At 36.0% G+C, this 19,603-nt stretch overlaps 2 protein-coding genes across 19 annotated transcripts in view; one reads left to right on the top strand and one right to left on the bottom strand.

Moving 5' to 3' along the window:
* Positions 1–15,261, top strand: part of fip1l1 (factor interacting with PAPOLA and CPSF1) — a 44,391-nt gene extending 29,130 nt beyond the window's left edge. For 5 of the 15 annotated variants that reach the window (XM_008111665.3, XM_008111672.3, XM_008111671.3 and 2 more), the window contains 7 exons: positions 1,536–1,550; positions 2,132–2,158; positions 2,544–2,598; positions 4,926–4,981; positions 9,740–9,953; positions 13,274–13,411; positions 14,443–15,261. In XM_008111665.3, the coding sequence (XP_008109872.2) occupies positions 1,536–1,550; positions 2,132–2,158; positions 2,544–2,598; positions 4,926–4,981; positions 9,740–9,953; positions 13,274–13,411; positions 14,443–14,593 (656 nt within the window). In that variant the 3' untranslated portion in view covers positions 14,594–15,261. The remainder of the gene's footprint in view (positions 1–1,535; positions 1,551–2,131; positions 2,159–2,543; positions 2,599–4,925; positions 4,982–9,739; positions 9,954–13,273; positions 13,412–14,442) is intronic. The other 10 variants (XM_008111667.3, XM_062981586.1, XM_003221569.4 and 7 more) reach the window with 4 other exon arrangements.
* Positions 15,262–15,472: 211 nt separating this feature from the next.
* Positions 15,473–19,603, bottom strand: part of lnx1 (ligand of numb-protein X 1) — a 137,527-nt gene continuing 133,396 nt past the window's right edge. For all 4 annotated transcript variants that reach the window (XM_008111662.3, XM_003221558.4, XM_003221559.4 and 1 more), the window contains one exon: positions 15,473–16,155. In XM_008111662.3, the coding sequence (XP_008109869.2) occupies positions 16,020–16,155 (136 nt within the window). In that variant the 3' untranslated portion in view covers positions 15,473–16,019. The remainder of the gene's footprint in view (positions 16,156–19,603) is intronic.

Genomic DNA, 19,603 nt, shown 5'->3' with positions numbered 1-19,603 from the left:
TGCTTTGAAGTCCTGGTCTTTTCTGCTGTGTTCACTTAACTGCTTGAGATGCAAATACCTTGTGAGAGAAAAATAAGTGTCATTGTTGGGAAACATAACTCTAGAAATCTGTGTGATTGCTACTGGAATAACTCACTGTAGGCTGTTTTTTTAGAAGTATTGCAGTAAGTGTTTCAGGAATTATAATTTTATTGAATCATCTATTGTGACTTAGGAAAGTGGCTAACTTTACTTGTGTTGTGTTGTGTTAGTATTGTAATTTTAGCAACCAATACTTCCCAATGTGTGATAATTTGATAAATTGTAATTGTGAATATGGCCTATTAGTGTCATCTCCATTTCTGTGAATAAAAAGAGGCAAAACATCAGGTTCTTTAACATCAATGACATAAGAGGGGAAAATAGAACGGTGCGTGTAAAAAAAGGGGAACCCTAATTGAATGGTTTTGGGGAAACTAAATCCAGATGTTAGTCCCAAATCCATGCAGTTCCTGGCTTACAAACAAGATAGATTCTGAAGGTCCGTTCTTAAGTCTGAACAGGCACATTTTAAAGGTGAAACTCCAGCCAATATTTTAATTTTATTTTTGGATAGCATAGGAAAGGGTTAACACCCTGTAATATTTGTTTTGCTGTCTGTGCTCCTGTTAAGATTTTCCTCTCACTTTCTGCCTCTGTGACAATTGGATTTTGAAATTTTTGAGTTAGTAGTGGAAATAAGACGGTTGATAAAGCTTAAGTTGAAATACCTTTTCCCCCATAACTCTCCCAGGAGTGAATTTCCCTTCCTAGGGATAGATTTCCTCTCACTTCCTGTTGTCTTACCCCATTTGTAACTTGGAGTCATGTAAGTCAGATGTTTGTAACTCAGGGACTGCCTGTAGATAGATCCATTGAATCAATTGTTAGCATTTGTGTGAATTCCAATCATTCTGTAATTCTGATATTGTTGAAACTAGCTATTTGATTTACATTTTAAAAAAAATCAGTAATACTGACTCATTTTGGAGATGAGCTACAAATAAGCTACAAGAAAACATTTGAAAATCAAACAGGTAAAACAAAAATGTTACAGAGATACTTCAAAACACTACTTTGCTTCTCTTCCCTCTTTAATATAGTGTTTTGTATAATTAGTTAATATATTTTTACAACAAAACTTAGTAAATATATGTGAGGAAGGAGTGTCAGGAGAAAGCAAAGTAATGCATTTGGGATTTTACTCCATCATTTTTTTTTGTTGATTGTGATGGAGAGCATGTCTCCATTTCAGATTTTTTTCGGACTCCATGCAGATTTTTTCTGAGTGAATTAGATGGTACGCCTCACTTTTTTAATCCATATTTCTCAGCAACAATGTATTTAGTTCTGTCATTAGTGTTAGTATTGTATGTCATGTGTCTTTATTATATACTCTGAATATTGTTTTAATAGTGTTGTCTATTTAGTGCTTTTTTAAAATATCAGTATGGCCCAGTTAACATTAACCTATCATTTTACATTTTGAATTTGCTGTCTTGTATGTTATCATTGAGGATATAAAGGCACAGGTGGGTTTTTGCATTGGATTGTGCATGCATATTGAAAGACATTTACAGGAAAAAGATAATTTTAGGTGTTCTTTATACTGCATATTGTTTCTATGTAACCTCATTTAATTTATTGGGTAAATTTTCTGCATTATGTTTCATTTAATGCCACTTTATATTCTAGAAGATGATTTGTAATTTGGTCAAAACACATGGTTTTTAAAAGAAAATATCCTTAAGATCGGAATGTATCCTAGCTTTTAAGCAGTGACTCTAATCCAGAGGGGTGCACTCCTGTCAAATGCACACAGATCAGCTTGAGTGCATGCTGTGAAACTTTTTTTTTCATTTTCAAGGATTTATGGACCCAAATGCTGTATCATAGTTGGGTTAGATTTCAGCTGCTTGTCAGACTTCTACTAAAGCATTTCTGAACCAAAGCCACTGTAGACTAATACTAACCAAATTTAATTTACCATCAGCTTTTATTGGCTCTATGTTGTTGGCATGAATGCCATGATGCCTATTCTTAAAATGTGGAGATGAGAGTATCAATATAAACACATTACTGAAATGACTGGGTGCATCTTTTTTGTTTTTAGGTATACCAATAACTGTGCCACCGCCAGGTATATTTATTTGTTCTAAAAGTATTTTGAAGTAATCTGAAAAATAATATGGTATAAGGGACCTTTTGTCACTTCCATCCTTTACAAAACAATACACTTGTCTTGGGGGAAAGCAATCATATTCAGAATGGTATTTACTGCTTATATGTTAGGCTGCTATAAATAATTCAAGAATGTCATCAGATACATATATTTTAACTATAACTTTGAATGGATTTGTTGCAGGTCTGGTTTTGAATATTTTATATCTGTGATTCATTGTTGCCTAAGTTCGTCTTAACATGTGTGTTACTCTGGACACAACTAATACTAATGCATGTATTTTTTTGGAAATTTGTAATGATTATCTCAATCAAGTCATTAATTTCTCATTTAATTTTTTCAGGCTTTCCTCCCCCACCTGGAGGACCACCACCGTCTCTTATACCAACAATAGAAAGGTAAAATCCTGTTTAGAAAACAATCTAACATCATAGAAACTGTACTTCCATTATTGTGCTCAGTCTTAAAATCTTACTTCTAGCTTTATAAGCCTCGGCTGTTTTAAATTCTCATTGTCTCTACATCCAGTATATTTAACACTAAAAACAGGAAGAAACTCCCATAGAGTCAGGAAGCATTCCAGACAGTTTTGTCTGATACATATGTGGGCTTTTCCATGTACACTAGAGTTTCTCCTTGTACCTTCTCTCGACTTACCTTTTGGTGCAGTTCCTTCAGTTGGCTTTTTAAATTACTGTGAATGTTTATTTAGATTTTATGTCACTATATAATTCTTGTCTGATTCTGTCTCACTATATTGATTTAGGTTATTGATGTTATACTCAATTCACTGATACTAGTTTTAATTCGATGTTAGGTTTTTAACGCTGTATTCATATGTGGGGTCTTGTTGAGATTTTATGCCAATATTTATCTGTTTTTTGAAGGCATTGAATGTATGCAGTTGTTTGTTGGAATCCACCCAAGTCCTTTCGGGGAGATAGGGCAGAATAGAAATAAAGTTTTATTATTTTATTATTACTTATCCTCCAAAAGTCTCATTATGATGCTATTTGCAGTTACAGAGATGATTTACCAAGTTTAGGGATATAATTCTTCACTAAATTTCTTTCTGAAGGGTAGTGGCAACTTAGTTTGTGCAAAAATAGCATAAAGTTGTTTTGCACAGAAAACAATTTTTTGCATTGAAAGTAATATTACAATAGAGAAAAGTGGAGAAATGTTTTATATGCAAATTAGCTATGGGCAAATTTTATGCAGAACAAACCATCCCAATTATAAGATTTTGTATCAGAAATTGGTCTTTCTGTGTTGAAATACTAATTTTCACTCAAAAAACATTTTCTCCACAGTGAATGCTGTTTTCTGTACAAAACAATCACCTGCAAATTTTACGCAGAATAAGCCTCAAACTGCAAATATTCTCATCAGTTCAGGATCCTTATCAGCAAGGTTTCTCAATGCTCAAAAACTATGTTTTTGACCATTTTTCACATGCTTTCAAGTGTTCTTCCCATCCCTAACCAGGCTGTACCAAAGTAGTGTAAAAGAACAGCATTTGATGCCTGCTGGCTACATTTGAGTGTCTGAGAACACAATGTATATTTACATGTTTCCTGCCAGTTGTGTATTGCTCTTCTTCAGGTACTATGAACTATATAAATTCCAAAATGTGACAGTTTGCTTTCTCATTCACCAGATGACAAGGGGGTAAATATATACCATAGGTTATTTCTTTGCCTTGTTGGGAAGGGACAAATCAGGTCACTGTGGTCAGGTGTCAACATCGCACATCTGCACAGAAGGTTAAGTTGAACTTCTGTTCAAATAGGAAGCCATTGGACAACACACATGAGGTGCTGCCCTGTCCTGAATTTTTTTTCTTATTCTTCTGAACAAGCACATTTTTTGTGTGACTATTTCTAAATCAGATTAATTCATTTTGTCATGGCAAATAAACTTGTGCAATATAATTGTTATTAGATTGACATCAACTCTCAGTATTTAATACTATTAAATAACATCCGGAGCCCTACAAGGGGCTTTAAGCAATCTATTTTAGACATGTCAATTTTTTTTCTTGTTTTTTTCCCTTCTCCTATACTTTTGAATGTATATTATTTTGTGGTAATATAGATTGCTGGTGTTAAATATAATACATAAATGAATATATGGGGGGGGGGAAAGATTGACTTGTCTAAAATAGATTGCTTAAAGCCCCTTGTTGGGCTCCAGATGTTATCTAATAATGAAGAATACTGGGAGTTGCTGTATGGGCCTGAAAAATCACACGATTTCAACTTCTGGCTTAAAACCATTTTGAAGCAAATAACCCATCTACTCTTTTGAGCAGACATAGCTTCTCATTGCTTGCCATTGCTAGTCTGAAAAATCAGCATTTCTACTTGTGTATAATCCTTGATAATAAAGGCTCTCAGTCAAGCAGAGAGTCTATTCCTTGAGGAAGAAACTGAAATCCTTCCATGTTGGGGTTATAAGGATGGCAAAAGTGCTGTATTGTGGTGATCTGTATATAATCCAATTCTTTTTCCTACATGACTGTAGCTTATTAGAATAGAGTGAGAGCAATCCTCAGAATATGTGCACGGGAGCACATAAAGATTATTCTTCATCCAAAATGTCTTGGGAAATATTACAACTTTGCTTAGAGCATGTCCACATCTCATCTTACAGGGATGGTCAAAAGTTAGATTTTCTGAATGGTAGATTTACTAATAAGACGACTTGACTTCTCTTCCAACAGTGGACATTCCTCTGGTTTTGATGGCCGCTCAGCTCGTGCATTTCCATATGGTGGTGGTAAGTGTCTTCAGTGTTGATAACGTGTATTGGTCAGATAGCTGCCATCCCTCTAAGCTATGCTTATGTTACTGGTCTTTAATTTCATTAAACCTGTGTATTGTATTGTTTTACTTATATTTGCCCTTACATATGGACCTTTTGGTTTTCGCCTTGATATATTTACACTTTGTCTTAATATGTAGTATTTTCATATTCAAGATTCATTGCATACAAAAAATACAGTGTAAAGCATTATTGTGTGAAAATAAATTACTGGCAGCTTTCTGGTAAACAAAGAAATAACTTATGGGACATGGCATACCCAAGCAACTGAGATGCAGTTTGATTCCAGATCCCCGTCTTTCAGTTGGATAGTTATGTTTTGCACATATTGAAAAGAAGAAGAAAAATATACTCAAACATTTAATCTGCCTTTTATTTGTCCCTCAGGAATAGGCAGGCAGTAATTATTTCCAAATGTTGGATACGTTTGGCCTGAATCTGGTTTTTACTGGCAGCATTGCTTTACAATTGGTGATCACTTGAGTTATCTTATCCTAGTGCCCAATCTCTTCTTTCCCTAGTTCATATGAAGATTAAAAGTGTACTGGGGGTATGGTGACCAAGAATTCTTGACTGCAAGACTACAGTAAAATGGGAGGGGTATGTGGTTGTGAATGAACAGACTAGGATTTTGCTTCATATAATAAAAAGCAGATGATGATCAAAATGACTCTATCCATGGGAAGCAGATGTCTTGATGTGAATGTGTTCAAGGTTTTTAACTGTCTTCATAGTCGTGCATATTTCAGGGGGTCTTCCACATTTGTTCTCTGTCCTCAATCAGTAAGATATGTTCAACCTTTCTTAAATTAAACGCATGGTAGAAAAGCTGTCTTCAAAATCTGTGGTTGTTCAGTGAGTCTGCTAGAAGGTCTTGCAGTTCTCTTTGCTATCTTGCATGTAATTTGAAGCATATACGGAGGTTACTTGCCACAATTTGTTTTCTTCCAGTATAAAAGTTTTGTAATAACAGCAAAGTGTACACATTGACATAATTGCTTCAGAATAGGTAATCTACACAATTTATTTAAAAACGCATTTATGGAGAATACAGAATATTTTTCTAAAAGTGACATTTTAAATCACATCATGAGTATTGTTTTAAACTTGCATACTCCAAGTTTTCTTTTGCGGTCTTTTTCAAACAATGTGAATATAAAATGGTTTCCCCACCATTTCTTGCTATTAAGCTTTTTCTCAGATAGGATTTAAATGGGAAATGTTTAACTGAGACCCTTTTCTTTTGTACTGGTGTGTTTCAAATGAGGACACTTGCACATTCTTATATCACACAGGTATTAATCAACCCATAGCTTACAGAGAATGGTAGAAATTAATGCCATTTACAATTCACTATTTTAGAATCACCAAAGTGGAATTAATATTTAAATATCTGTGCATATCAAACCAGAGGTAAGTTCCATGAGAATTAATCCTGGTTAAATGTGTGTAAGAAGCAGCTTTGGTGTACATGTTTGTCTGCCTTTCTGTGTATTACTGGCACCTATTATTATATCAGCCTTAATAAAGTAATTTGACACTTTTGACATAGTTAACACAATGTAACAAAATGTATTACCACTTTTAACCTTTTGTGCAGACAGCAAAAACCATGTTTTTGTCATTTAATAAACTTTTTCCATTTTTTTATGATAGAACCAACCAGGAAATTACATTTCAAAAATCATGTTACATAGTGTAATTGGAGGGAAAATCATAGAGTTAATGGCATTTCTAATCATTCTTAGTCTTAAATTGATTTGATTCATTGTTAATGATTTCATAAGTTGAAAACAATTGGCATCCAATTTAGCATGTTATTTGTGGATACTCTGGGGAGCAAAATGTTATGTTTGAATTTCTCTGCTCTCATAGCATAAGAGTAGCCATGATCTCACAACTACATTGGATACTTAGTCTAGCATTTCTGAATTGGTGAACAAGCTAAGAGTTAAGGACTGAGAAAAGCTAGCAAACATGTTAAATATTACCCTGTAGTTGCAGAAAATGGCTTTGACAGAGAGAACTGATCGCATACCTAAACAAAAATCTGTTGACTCAACTGGTCCTCCATTTCTTTGCACATTTGGCTGTTCCTTAGGAAGAGTAAGACATGCATTATGCAATGATAATGTTCTGTACATTGATTTTGATTTATGGCACAACAAAATTTGCTCTGTGCTGATCTATTCCTTATTACTTCATATAGATGTAGAAGACTGTTGCCAATCCCATGTCTTTTTGATACCAACCTTTTCAAATGTATTGTATCCAATACATTGTAGTTAACTTTCAGATAAATTATGAGGAGTCGGGGTTGTCTCCAGAAATACTATTTCAGAGACTATCTGTTTCTATCCTACCCATTTGATTTCTTTTCCTTGTTTTTACACCACATGCTTTTCTATATATAGTGTTCCCACACTTACCATGGGTGTTCCGTGAAAATTTGTGAAGTAGGGATTAAATAAAAATATATTTATTTTAATAAATACAGTACTGTATAGCCCTCCCTCCCTCCTTTAATGCACAGTACTGTGGCCATCAGGCTGCAGAGGGCTTTGTGCATGGACTTGGAGGCGGGGCACTGCCAAAGCTCCACACGCCCTGCTGCCGCTGCTCTGCGTGCGCGAGCCCCGCCGCCAACGCTCTGCGTGGAGCGTTGGTGGCGGGGCTCGTGCACGCGGAGCAGAGGGGGTGGGGGGTGCACGTGCGTGGAACAGCAACGGTGGGGCACATGTGGAGCAGGGGCAGTGGGGCATGCACGGGCGGAGCAGCGGCAGCAGGGACAGCGCCATGTGAGGTGACGCCGTCCAGAATGGGGCCCTCAGGGATCCAGTCAGTGCGAGGGAGGAAAGAGGCCCCGCCCTGGCCTGGTGGTTTTTGAGGCGTAGGCGGGCGGCTGAAGAGGACAGGCCAGGTCAGGCCGCTCCCCTCAGCTGGGGCCCGCATCTGAGAAAACCCGCAAAACAGTGAGTCCGCAAAAAGCAAACCGCGAAGTAGCGGGGGAACACTGTATTCTTTTTCTTTCCTACTCCTTTCATCATTGTTCTTCTGGTACACCTTATATTGCTCTCCCCTCAGCCCGTCACTGTGTCAGCTGTTGTGAATTTCCACAATGCTCCAGTAAGCAATCAAGTATTTAAGTAGTCTGAGGTTTCCAGTCTGAAAATTGTACATCTCTAATTTTTAATTTTTAATTCTGTTCTTGCAAAGATAGGCTGGCAAGTTGTAGCTCCTTTTCCCTTCTCAATTATTATCAAGCTGATCCTTCAGTTTTGAGGTGGAGATGAGAAGGCTGGGATTTTTCCAAAATTAATAGTTTGAAGATTACTGCCTAAAGTTGCCATACTAAACATAGGCCATAATGAATGTTCATTATTTGAGAGGTGGGGCTATTGAAGTAAAACATTGTAAAGAAAAGAATACTTCCTCGGCGTTCTTTTTCTTTTGCTGGACTGTGGCATTTGAAAATAAGTTCACAGAGTAACTTCCATGCAAAGCTGTACAGCAGAGATTCATGTTGACGTGGTGATGAAACAAACCTGTGTTAGGTTGAAACAAATCCAGTCAAACGTACTACTTTTAAGAAATGAAGTACCTTCTGAGAAATGCAGTGCTCCTGCTGGCTAACCAATAACAGACCACAGAGCATTGCCCAATAAACAAAGATGATTTTGAATTTCTGCAGTCTTTACATTGATTATATTTTTGTTTAAATATTATGCAACTCATTGCTGTATTAGAGACATAATGCAATATGTCATTTCTCTTTAATGTACTGAGTGGAATTAATCTGTTTTTTGTAATTGTGTTCAGTAACTACAAAATTTCTATGCGTTTAGTATTTATTCCTATACTACAGTACAGTGTTCAGGATCTATTTGTATAAATGCACAAAATGGTCCATATACACACAGAGCATCATTCCTTAGCTAAGGTCTTGCCTTTCTGCACAACTTCTCATTTCTCAGGGGAGTTGCTGCAGAAAAACACAAGATTGGTGATGGAACAGAAAGTTGAAAACTCTGCTTCTACTACACTTGAAATGCTTTCCAAGTTGTTCTGTCATAGGACAACATTCTACAGTTCTCCATCTAATTTTCCCTTCTTATTTAAACTTATTGGAAGTCTTAAATTGATATGAAGGATAGATTTTTTGTGAAAAAACTCCACCTTTTCCCTTTTTCCATTTGTCAAATTAACATATTGTCCTATTTATTTCCCTATTATTACCTGGAAAATAAAAACTTTATTAGTGTGTTCATATACTTAAAATGTGCAGTATCTAATAAGCAAGTTTTTTAGTTCACTATTGATTTCCAGTATTTAAAAAAAATATTGTTTCAAAAAGGTTAAAACTTGAGACAAAACCTAGTATATGAATTCATATTGTAAACCTAAAATAATGAAGGAAATAGATGATTTGGGTAGTACATTTGTATTTATGACTGTGATTACTGCTAGGAGAAAAAAGTATTTGATTCTTAAAATTCCATTGTTCAGATAACCTAACTAGTTTGAAAGTAACTTCAGACTTAACAAGTGGAAAGTAACATGTGGACAAAATACCCAGCGTTTTTGACTTTGCATTTTAGGTTTCAGGTAAACTTGTAAAATTGGATTTAATTGATTTCAAGTATGATTCAAACTACACTTTTCATGTTTTTCTAGCTTTTTTTGCTTTCTAATGCTAGCATTTCTTTTCTTTAGTCACCTTTCCGCACCTTACAGGTTCTGCCCCAGCATGGTCTAGTCTTATGGATTCAAGCAAACAATGGGATTATTATGCAAGAAGAGATAAAGATCGAGAACGGGAGAGAGATCGAGATAGAGAACGGGACCGTGATCGGGACAGGGAACGAGAACGTACTCGTGAAAGGGAGCGTGAGCGTGATCATAGTCCAACTCCTAGTGTATTCAACAGGTGAGTGTTAGTGGCTAATTCCGATGCTGCATTATGGTGATCTAGTGCCTGTACTAGAAACATACTTAAAACTTGTCCTACAAAAAGGGTTGGGTTCCCTTTTGCCTATTGTTGGAGGCATACATTATTATTATTATTATTATTATTATTAATCATAATCATAATCTTATTATGTTTTTATACCCCACTTTTTCTCTCCACAAAGGAGACTCAAAATGGCTTACATTAAAAGCATAAATAGCTTTTTCAGATACCAACCACAAGTTCAAAAGTAAATAGTATGTCTAAAACAAAGACAATTTCTGAGATTTTGTTTTCATTTTTATTGCTAGGAAGAGATATATTCGCTGCTAGTTGCATTTCAAAAGATTCATAGATGGGCCTAGTTTGCTTGATGTTTTGCCCAGTCTAAAATAGTTGCAATACTTATTGCTGTTATATGTTCATTTGTTAGGGATAGGCAGTTAGTCTCGAACTCAGAATAGCATAGATGGTGATTGAGTTTCTGTATTTGCCCTAAAGTTATAATTAAATTTATTTAGTTTTTGCTCAGCCAAGACTTCCTTTGTTGTTTAAGTAAAAGTGAATCAAAAAACCATATTTATACCATAATCATAATGGAATTTAGTGTCTAATGGTTCTTATGTTAGTTTTTTTTACTGAATGTTTGGTATCATGCTGAACACTGTAGGTAGTTGGCAACTCATTCAGTGCCTGAACATGATCTCAAGGCTATTTTGCTACACCTGTGTGCATGGGAAGTTTTTGTTTTACTGCTTATCCTCTGTTGTCTGGACATCTGTACTGCTTATTGAGCCATATTTGGAAACCAGACGCTTAAACAACACCTTTGTATTGAGATGTGTGTACATAATGCTCTTTACTGGTTGCGCAAAGCCTTTTCTCAAAATCAGAGTCTTGAGAGAGACATTATCATATTAAGATGAATTTTCAAACCTGCAGTTAGTGTTCTTTTGCAGACATAAAGAGTAAGAGTTCTGTTTGCTGTTAAATGCTTACTAATAGATTCACAATCCAGCCTTTATCCTGTTAATCAGGATAGAGGAATGCTTTCTTGTGTTAAATTTTAATACCCTTTCTTCGCATATGCAGCTAGGCTTTCCATTTATTTTGCATTGGAGACTGTGTTGTATGTTTCTAACTTGAAAATATCTTGAAACTATTTGTAATCATTCTCTTTCATTCTTTAACTTCAACATGTTATGTTCATAAATAGGGTTTAAATAATGTATTTTTCCATATTGTCCAGGAAGAGCATAACGAAGCCACTGTTATCTTGGTTAATCCAGTTTGGGGGCGGGGGCGTGTTAATATCCTTAGAAACATAAAAGTAGGATAGAGTTATATTTAGGCATTAAGATAGTATAGCTCTTACTTTTGTTCATATGCAGTTTTCTGTGGCAATGTTCTATAGTTAGTGTGTGCTTTTACTTACAAATTGTAGGGTCAGTGTCTTAGATGTTAGGATCAATTTAACATCTGTTTCTTAAGGAGCTTGATTGAAGGCCAGAAAAAGGCTGGTCATTCAAGGGTGCTTGAAATTATCCGTAATGATTTCCAGACCTGGAGAAGTCTCTGTGTTGCTGCCAAACTTATCAGTATGGGAGGAGGGAAGAGGTTATGTGACCAAATTATCTGACATCTGCAGTAAAGCTGCTGCCACATAGCTGTGTGATAAACCAGGCGGTCCTTAGCCTTATTTTTTTTTAATGATTATTGGAGTGACATAGAAAGTGGGAGGTTTGTGAATTACTGATCCTTCAGATATGACACTCTTGAACAGATTTTGTTTCACTATTTAATAGTCTGTGTTTTAATAACTTCCCAGTGGCTTTTGAAAACACTTTTTTTGATAAATCGAGTTAAAAAACATAACTTCCAGGAAATACTCCTTTGTGGGTACCATAACGATGGGATACCAAGAACCTCTTTGCTTTTGTAGAGAATTAAAATTCATGGTCAAACTCTAAAGCATGAAATGTGTGGTCTGTTTTTCACATCACCGAAACAATTCTCAAAATGGTGCTATATTTTAAAGTAGTCAGCAGGATTTGTATTTTCTGTGGCTTTTAGAGCCACAGACATCCTAGTGCACCATCATGGAATTTCTGTCATATAGCTGAATATAGTATAGTACACTGTTGCAATCGCTGAAAGCCAGTTTTCCGTTCAAATTAAACTAGCTAGTTGGTCAAGCTGATCTCACATAACTGGCTTAACCCTTCTGTTTAAAAAAAATCTGTTTAACATTTGGCCGTCAGCACATGCTGCACGAGTTATCTGTGTTACATTTTCTGCTAAGGCTAAAACCATGTATGCTTCTCTAAGAATAGCTGGATGAGTTCTTACTATCCTAATGAGTTTGGGAAACTAATGAGCACATGTCAGAAGTCTGTAGTTGCATTTATAGGAAGTGATTTTTTATATATTTATTATTGAGTCCCTATATCAGGAGAGGCTAGATAAAAATAAAGCAAATAAATGAAATAAAATAAAAATGTTTGCTAATGAAAGATGGGTGTTGTAAGATCATTTCTTTGAGGTTAAATGCAAGATTTGGGATGTCTTGCCCTATGTGAGATAGATGTACTTTGACTGTCGGCAGCTGTAGCCAACATAGCGCATGATAAGGAATTATGGTTTTTGCAGTTCCACATCTACAGCACCATATTGTTCCTGATTTAATGGTATACTTCTCCATAGTTTTCCTGAAAACCTGTAGATTTCTAGATTTGTGCATATAAATGTAATAGCTATAGAATGCTTGGAAATAAAAGCTAAGATGTAAAGAAATATGAAATTAGTTTCGAGTACAAAGCATTTATTTTGCTGTCTAACTCAACTGTATGCATAATATGGTAAACTATTTTTCCGACTGGGGAGTTTCAAAAGTAGTTTGTTATATTACAAAGGAATTAATTTTTCTCTTAAAAAGAAGTAAAAAGCACAGTAGTGATCTAAACTTGAATTGTAGTGTTTCATGTTCTTGTGTAAAATAAAAGTTATTATTTGAAAACTTATCACAGAACAGAAATAGATAAATATGTTATTTATGGCCAACATACAGGCCGTTGGTTTAAACCAGAGGCAGAGCATCCTGGGCAATGATAATTTTGTATCTTACATATTCCCATTGAAGTAGGACAAGCCTTGAGAATTGTACTTCGCTGGATATGGAAAGTGCATAGGACTCCTTCTAACCACCTCACCATTTTGAAAAAGATATGGGGAAAACTAAGGGTAGTTAGCAGTGCATTTTAAATTTATTGCTTACTGGAAGTATTTTTTTATTTGAACAGTGATGAAGAACGTTATAGGTACAGAGAATATGCAGATAGAGGCTATGAGCGGCATAGAACAAGCAGAGAGAAAGAAGAGCGGCACCGAGAAAGGAGACATCGAGAAAAGGAAGAGACGAGACACAAGTCATCGCGAAGGTTAGCTTTTTACTATATTTGTGGGGCAGAAAGAGGATAATTAAAAGTATCGGGAATAGTATTAGCTGGCCTTGTGCTTTTTTGGATTGCTGCTATTTAAAAACAGAATACAAGGGAAAATTGTGTAGCATTCACTCTTCTTTCTTATGATCAATATAGAAATATAATTTTAATAAAAAGCAATGGAAAATGGATTTTTCCATCAATTAAAAAATTTAGTTGATCTAGTGAACACCTCTGGCAGAGAACTGAGGCATAGCCATAACCTCTCTGGATGCTGAAATTAAGTGTCATGTGTTGTCAGAAGAATCCACTGACTAAGTGAAGCTGTGTCTTCTCCTTGACCATTTGAAATGGTGGAAGGTGTTGCTGCCATCTTGGATAATGATGGATAGAGTAAGAGGTCTGTACTTCTAGTTGTTGCAGCAAGTACTTGTAGGTGGGTCTTCCTAAGGCCAAGACAATTGTCTGAATAGTGGCCAATCCCTGCTGCTGGCTTTGATACACAGATTGAATCAGATGGCGTCCTATTTCTTTTCATGTGTTAAAAGGAAAACTAAAAGTCAGAGTCATATTATCTATAGATACCTTTGATCATTGTAGAGTGGACAAAGATGATCAGTTTAACCTCTTGGAATGAATAGATGTCGTAAAATACGGAAAATTTGGAAAAGCGTTCAGTAAACCTATTTTAAGACCTCCTTTATAAACCAGAACAGAAATTTGTTAAAAATATCAACTTTCATTGGTAGAACAACTCTACGTTACCATTGAAGAAATCAACTTTAGCCAAATGAGCTACCATTCCCTATTCTAAAGTAAATATGACAAAGTTGAATCATGGTGAAGTTTAATACAGACAGCGTTTTTCTTCAGTCTCGCTCTGGTTTTAATTTTATGATGATTCTGCTCTATGTACTAAGTAATTAGCTTTGTGGTGTCAGAGGTTTGAGAAATAGCAGTCTGGCATTACATTTTACATTGAATTTAATAGCTTTTTCTGGTTGTTGTTTTTTTCCACTTTCTCTTAGTAACAGCAGACGTCGCCATGACAGTGAAGAGGGAGACAGCCACAGGAGGCACAAACACAAAAAATCCAAAAAGAGCAAAGAAGGAAAAGAAACAGGTGGTGGAGAACCTGCCCCTGAACAGGAAAACACTGAAGCTGCCCCAGCAGAATAGGCCTGTGTGATCTTTGCCTACTTGCTTATATTAGTGCCAGAAATAGATTGCTCTAAATTTGATTATTTTTTTCTGGCTCTTAAAAAAATTGCTCAATCTTGTTCTGTTAGTACAAAAAAACCTAAGTTTAATTTGGATTTTGAAAATAAAAAGAGTGAATTTTTTCATGTTAAAGCACATTATTTTGTCTTGCTTATACATCTAGGAATGTAAAGATGCGTGGAAAACAGATTATATTAGTACATGGGATATTGCATCGAGTGAAAAGTATACATGGAGAATTGTGCTTTGTTGAAATCCTAAGCACAGTTCATTCAGGCTTCATTACTGTGCAGAACTTTTCAAAATTGTAAAGAAACTGATTATACCACAAACTGGAGGAAATCTGTGCAACCTCTTTAAAAATTCTGGAAGAATGAATTGGAACCAACACTTTGTTGGGTTCTTCAGATACATATTTTTCATGTAGTTTTTAATCCAGACGAACAAAATCAAAACGAATATATCCTAAACCTATTTTTTTTCTGTATATTTGGATTTATATGTTTGGGGCATTGCGGTGTTGCAGTGGCCTCTGTGAGTATGTCTATCAGTCATAGTGCTTCTTTGAACCTGGAAGCTGTTTAGCCTTAGATCTCAGCACAAATAAACCTGGTCCTTTATTCTTACTTTCTCTGCCTCTATAAGTAGTTCGCAACACCAAATACTTCCTGACATTGGCACGCTTGTTCAGAAGTGCCCCAGCAAAGGAGATGCACAAAAACATGTAAAATAAGCAGAACTCTGATAGGAAACACCTGATGTCATTAGGAGAAATGTGTATTCTTGTGTTGTTTTTTTAATGAAAATAACCCAGCCTTACAAATTACAATTACAGTATTTTGACATTAAAAATGAAATTTAATTCACAGTTATTACACACTAGGAAAGAACATAATTAAAAATACTTGATTCATACCAACCACAAAAAAGGGGGGAGTTGATGTAATCATCAAAGTTCTATGTTGTGAATAAATGCTGTCAACGTAACGATTAGAAAAGTATTGCAACAGTTATTCAAGAGATTTTTGGGGAAACCTTCAGATTGGATATTAAAGTTGTTTCCTATTTAAAAAATAAATACTAGGTGGAACATACTACTGCTGCTTTGATCGAATATAAAAATACAAACATGAGACAAAGAGCAGCATGTGTACCCTGACTTATAGTCTTAGTGGATTTCCATGTTTAGAAAGTGCGTGGTTTTTTCTTAACACACCAAAGCATTTTTTCATAGAAGCGTTCTGTTTGTGTTATGCACATTTATACTTCACACCTTTTTCTTTAGCAAGCAAATAGCTGAGCAGAAAGTGGAGTAAATAGATGTCCTTATTAGGTGGCAGGTTTTGTGTCAAGTGATTTCTTGCTCTCCAGTCGAAAGATATCTTCATAAAAAAGTACCAGGCCAGGATACAATGGTTAGAATAACTTTCCCCTTTAGTTCTTTTAGCATCCTTGCCAAACAGGCATGCACCATTCCTGAGATGTTTCTGCCATTAACTGCAAGGAGAATGTCACCGCACCTGGAAGGATGAAAGAATTTAATTGTCGCTGGTGGCTCAACAACTCCAATACAGGAATTTCCCCTTTAAAAACCCAAGTGCTTCTCTTATTAATCTTCAGTATTGTTTTGCATAATTCAGAGCAACCATTCTGTAGTTTCTTCATATTTTTTAAGTTTTTAGAAATAAATATGAAATTCATTAATGTGATCATTATTTGTTTGCATACCTGTTTAAGGGCCAGACCATGTACCAAACATGCCTCTGGTGTAATTTCTGTAGAAAATGTATGCATGTAATTTTTTGAATTTCATAGTAATATCAGTTTGATGTGCAAAAATTAAAAGACTTCCATTTACAGAGTTCTCAAACATTTATTAAGGACATTCCGTCATGGAATTTAATCATAATTTGTAAGCCATCTGTGACTTTTGACTTGGACTCAAGAAGTAAAACTAGTAATTCTCAAGTTGACATTTTTCTTTATATCAAGGAACTTATCCAAATTTGGAACATTTAGGATTCTGTTCCACAACATATACGTTACAAACCCTATATCTGTGCGTGATACGTTTTGGGAATTTGGCAGGATACATTAAATGAATAATTGTGAACCATATTGAAACAAACGACTTTTGCATCAAGAATGTCACAGTCAAATTGGAAGATACAGAAAAGACCTATTTTGTTAGCAAGGATAAATGAAACCATGGGTACCAGTACTGTGGATAATATAGCAGTCCTACTATAGCTCTGTGGCAGGTTTATTGCAATGATATAAAATCTAAAACTAGACCTAATTCTTCGTTTCCTTTCTGACTTAGTTTTTTTAATACAAGGCAATGTAGAATAAGCATGTTGCTTCCTGCTTTAGCTGTTAAAGCATACCTAGAGACAATGCAACAATTTTCTGCAGGCCTTGTCATTAGAAGTGCCAGCAAGAAGAAAAAAATAAGAGAAGTGTAAAGAAAACAGAATTGATGTCCAAGGAACTTTCAGCTGAGCTAAGATTTAAAGGAGACATTACAAGAAATGGAAAAGGGCGGAAATCACCAAAGAGGAATTCAAACAAATAACACATGTAGGGAGAAGGTTTGAAAGGCTAATGTTGAGTTCAAGCTTGCCAGAGAAAATAAAAACAATAAAAGAGGGTTATTTGGTTATGTCAGTAGAGAAAGGAAGAACAAGGAAATGATAGGGCCTCTGCGTGGAGAGGATGGTAAAATGCTCACAAAATAAGGAAAAGGCAAAGCTGCTCAACACTGTCTTTGCCTCAGTCTTCTTTCAAAAAGAGATTGGTATTCAGTCTGAGCAATATAGAGCGGACAATAGGGTAAATGCAACCCAAAAAAAGGAACGAAGTAGTCAAGGAATATCAGGCTACTCTTAATAAATTCAGTTCTCCAGGGCCAGATGAACTACATCCATGAGTATTGAAAGAACTAGCAAAAGTAATTTCAGAACCACTGGCAATATACTTTGAGAATTATTGGGAGAACAAAAGTCCCAGCAGACTTTCAAGAAGGGAAAAAAGAAGATCCAAACAATTACTGTCCAGTCAGCCAGACATCAATATCAGAAAAGATTCTGGAGCAGATAATTAAGGAGGTAGTCTATAATCATTTAGAAAAGAATACTGTTATCATTAAAAGTCTACATGATTTTCTCAAAAGCAAGTTATGCCAAACTAATCTTATTTTTTTGACAGAATTACAAGCTTGGTAGATGCTGTGGATGTAGCATATCCTGATTTCAGTAAGGCCTTTGACAAAGTTCCCCATGACCTTCTGGCAAGCAAACTAGTCAAATGTGGGCTAGGTAATGCTACTATTAGGTGGATCTGTAATTGGTTAAGTGACCAAACCCAAAAAGTGCTCACCAATCCTGGAAAGAAGTGACTAGTGGGGTGCTGCAGGGCTTGGTCCTGGGCGCACAGTTCTGTTCAACATCTTTATTAATTACTTGGATGAAGGTTTAGAGGATATACTTATCGATTATGAAGCTGACACCAAATTAGGAGTGATATCTATTACTCCAGAGGACAGGATCAGAATTCAAAATGAGTTTAACAGCTTAGAGAGGTCGGCCAAAACTAACAAAATTAATTTTAACTAGAAATGTAAGATACTACACTTAGGCAAAAAAAAAAAAGCAAAGATACAGGATGGGTGGTGACTGGCTCAACAACTACATGTGAAAAAGATCATGTCTTCGTGGACAAGTTGAACATGAGCCAACAGTGATGTAGCAGTTAAGTAAGTCAATGGGATTTTGGGCTACATCAAAAGGAGTATAGTGTCTAGATCGAGAGAAGTCATGAGGCCCCTCTATTCTGCTTTAGTCAGACCTCACTTGGAATACTTTGTCCAGTTCTGGGCACCAGAATTCAAGAGATATTAACAAACTGGAACATGTCCAGAGGAGGATGACTAAAATGATCAAAGGGACTATGCCCTATGAGGAACATCTTAAAGAGCTGGGTATATTCAGCCTGCAGAAGAGAAGGTTGAGAGAAGCATGGCCATGTATAAATATTTGAAAAGATGTCATAAGAAAGAGGGAGCAGGCGTGTTTTCTGCTGCCCTGGAGACAAGGACTCGGAGCAATGAGTTCAAATTACAGGAAAGGAGATTCTACCTGAGCATTAGAAAAAACTTCCTGACTAAGAGTTGTTTAACAGTGGAACTCACTGCCTCAGAGTGTGGTGGAAGCTCCTTCTTTGGAGGGTTTTACATAGACTGGATAGCCATCTGTTAGGGGTACTTTGTGCCTTTCCTGCATGGCAGGGGGTTGGACTAGATGGCCCATCTCTATTAGGCTTGAGCGATCCACGAAAAATTTGATTCTAAACTCGTTTCAAAACTAGAGGGGGGCAGCTTTTCGTTTCTGATGGTATTTCCGAATTTGGCCCCCCAAAAATTTCGAAATTAACGAAAATTCGTTATTTTCTAAATTAATTCGTTAATGGCGGACGCGCATGCGCAATTCCCAAAAACAGCACAGAGGGAGAGGACTTTACAGGACTCTCCCACCCTCATTTTTTGAGTGATCTTCTTCAAACTTGGTACAGTGGTAGAACACATTTAACACTGATAGCTCACCAAAATTTGGAACGTTTCCCTTATCCTCTGATTTTTGGCGAATTTTCATAGCTTTTATAATAAACCATTTTTTAATAATTGCAGAAATCTGTTCCTGCTTTGAAAGTCTTATTTCCTGTTAAATTGGGTTGTCTTTACTGTGAAAGTCATTGTACTACTTCAGAAACTTTGTTTTTGTGGCTGAAACTTTGTTAAATTGGTGTGTGTGTGATATATACTGTGTATATAGTCCCTGCATAATGTGTGTGTGTGTGTGTGTGTGTGTGTATATAGGTAAAGGTAAAGGTATCCCTTGACGTTAAGTTCAGTCATGTCTGACTCTGGGGGTTGGTGCTCATCTCCATTTCTAAGCCCAAGAGCCAGTGTTG

Source organism: Anolis carolinensis, chromosome 5 (genome assembly GCF_035594765.1).
Source record: "Anolis carolinensis isolate JA03-04 chromosome 5, rAnoCar3.1.pri, whole genome shotgun sequence".
Lineage (NCBI taxonomy): Eukaryota > Metazoa > Chordata > Lepidosauria > Squamata > Dactyloidae > Anolis > Anolis carolinensis.
Note: the sequence above shows the minus strand (reverse complement) of the source record. Positions and strands in the feature narration are given on the sequence as shown.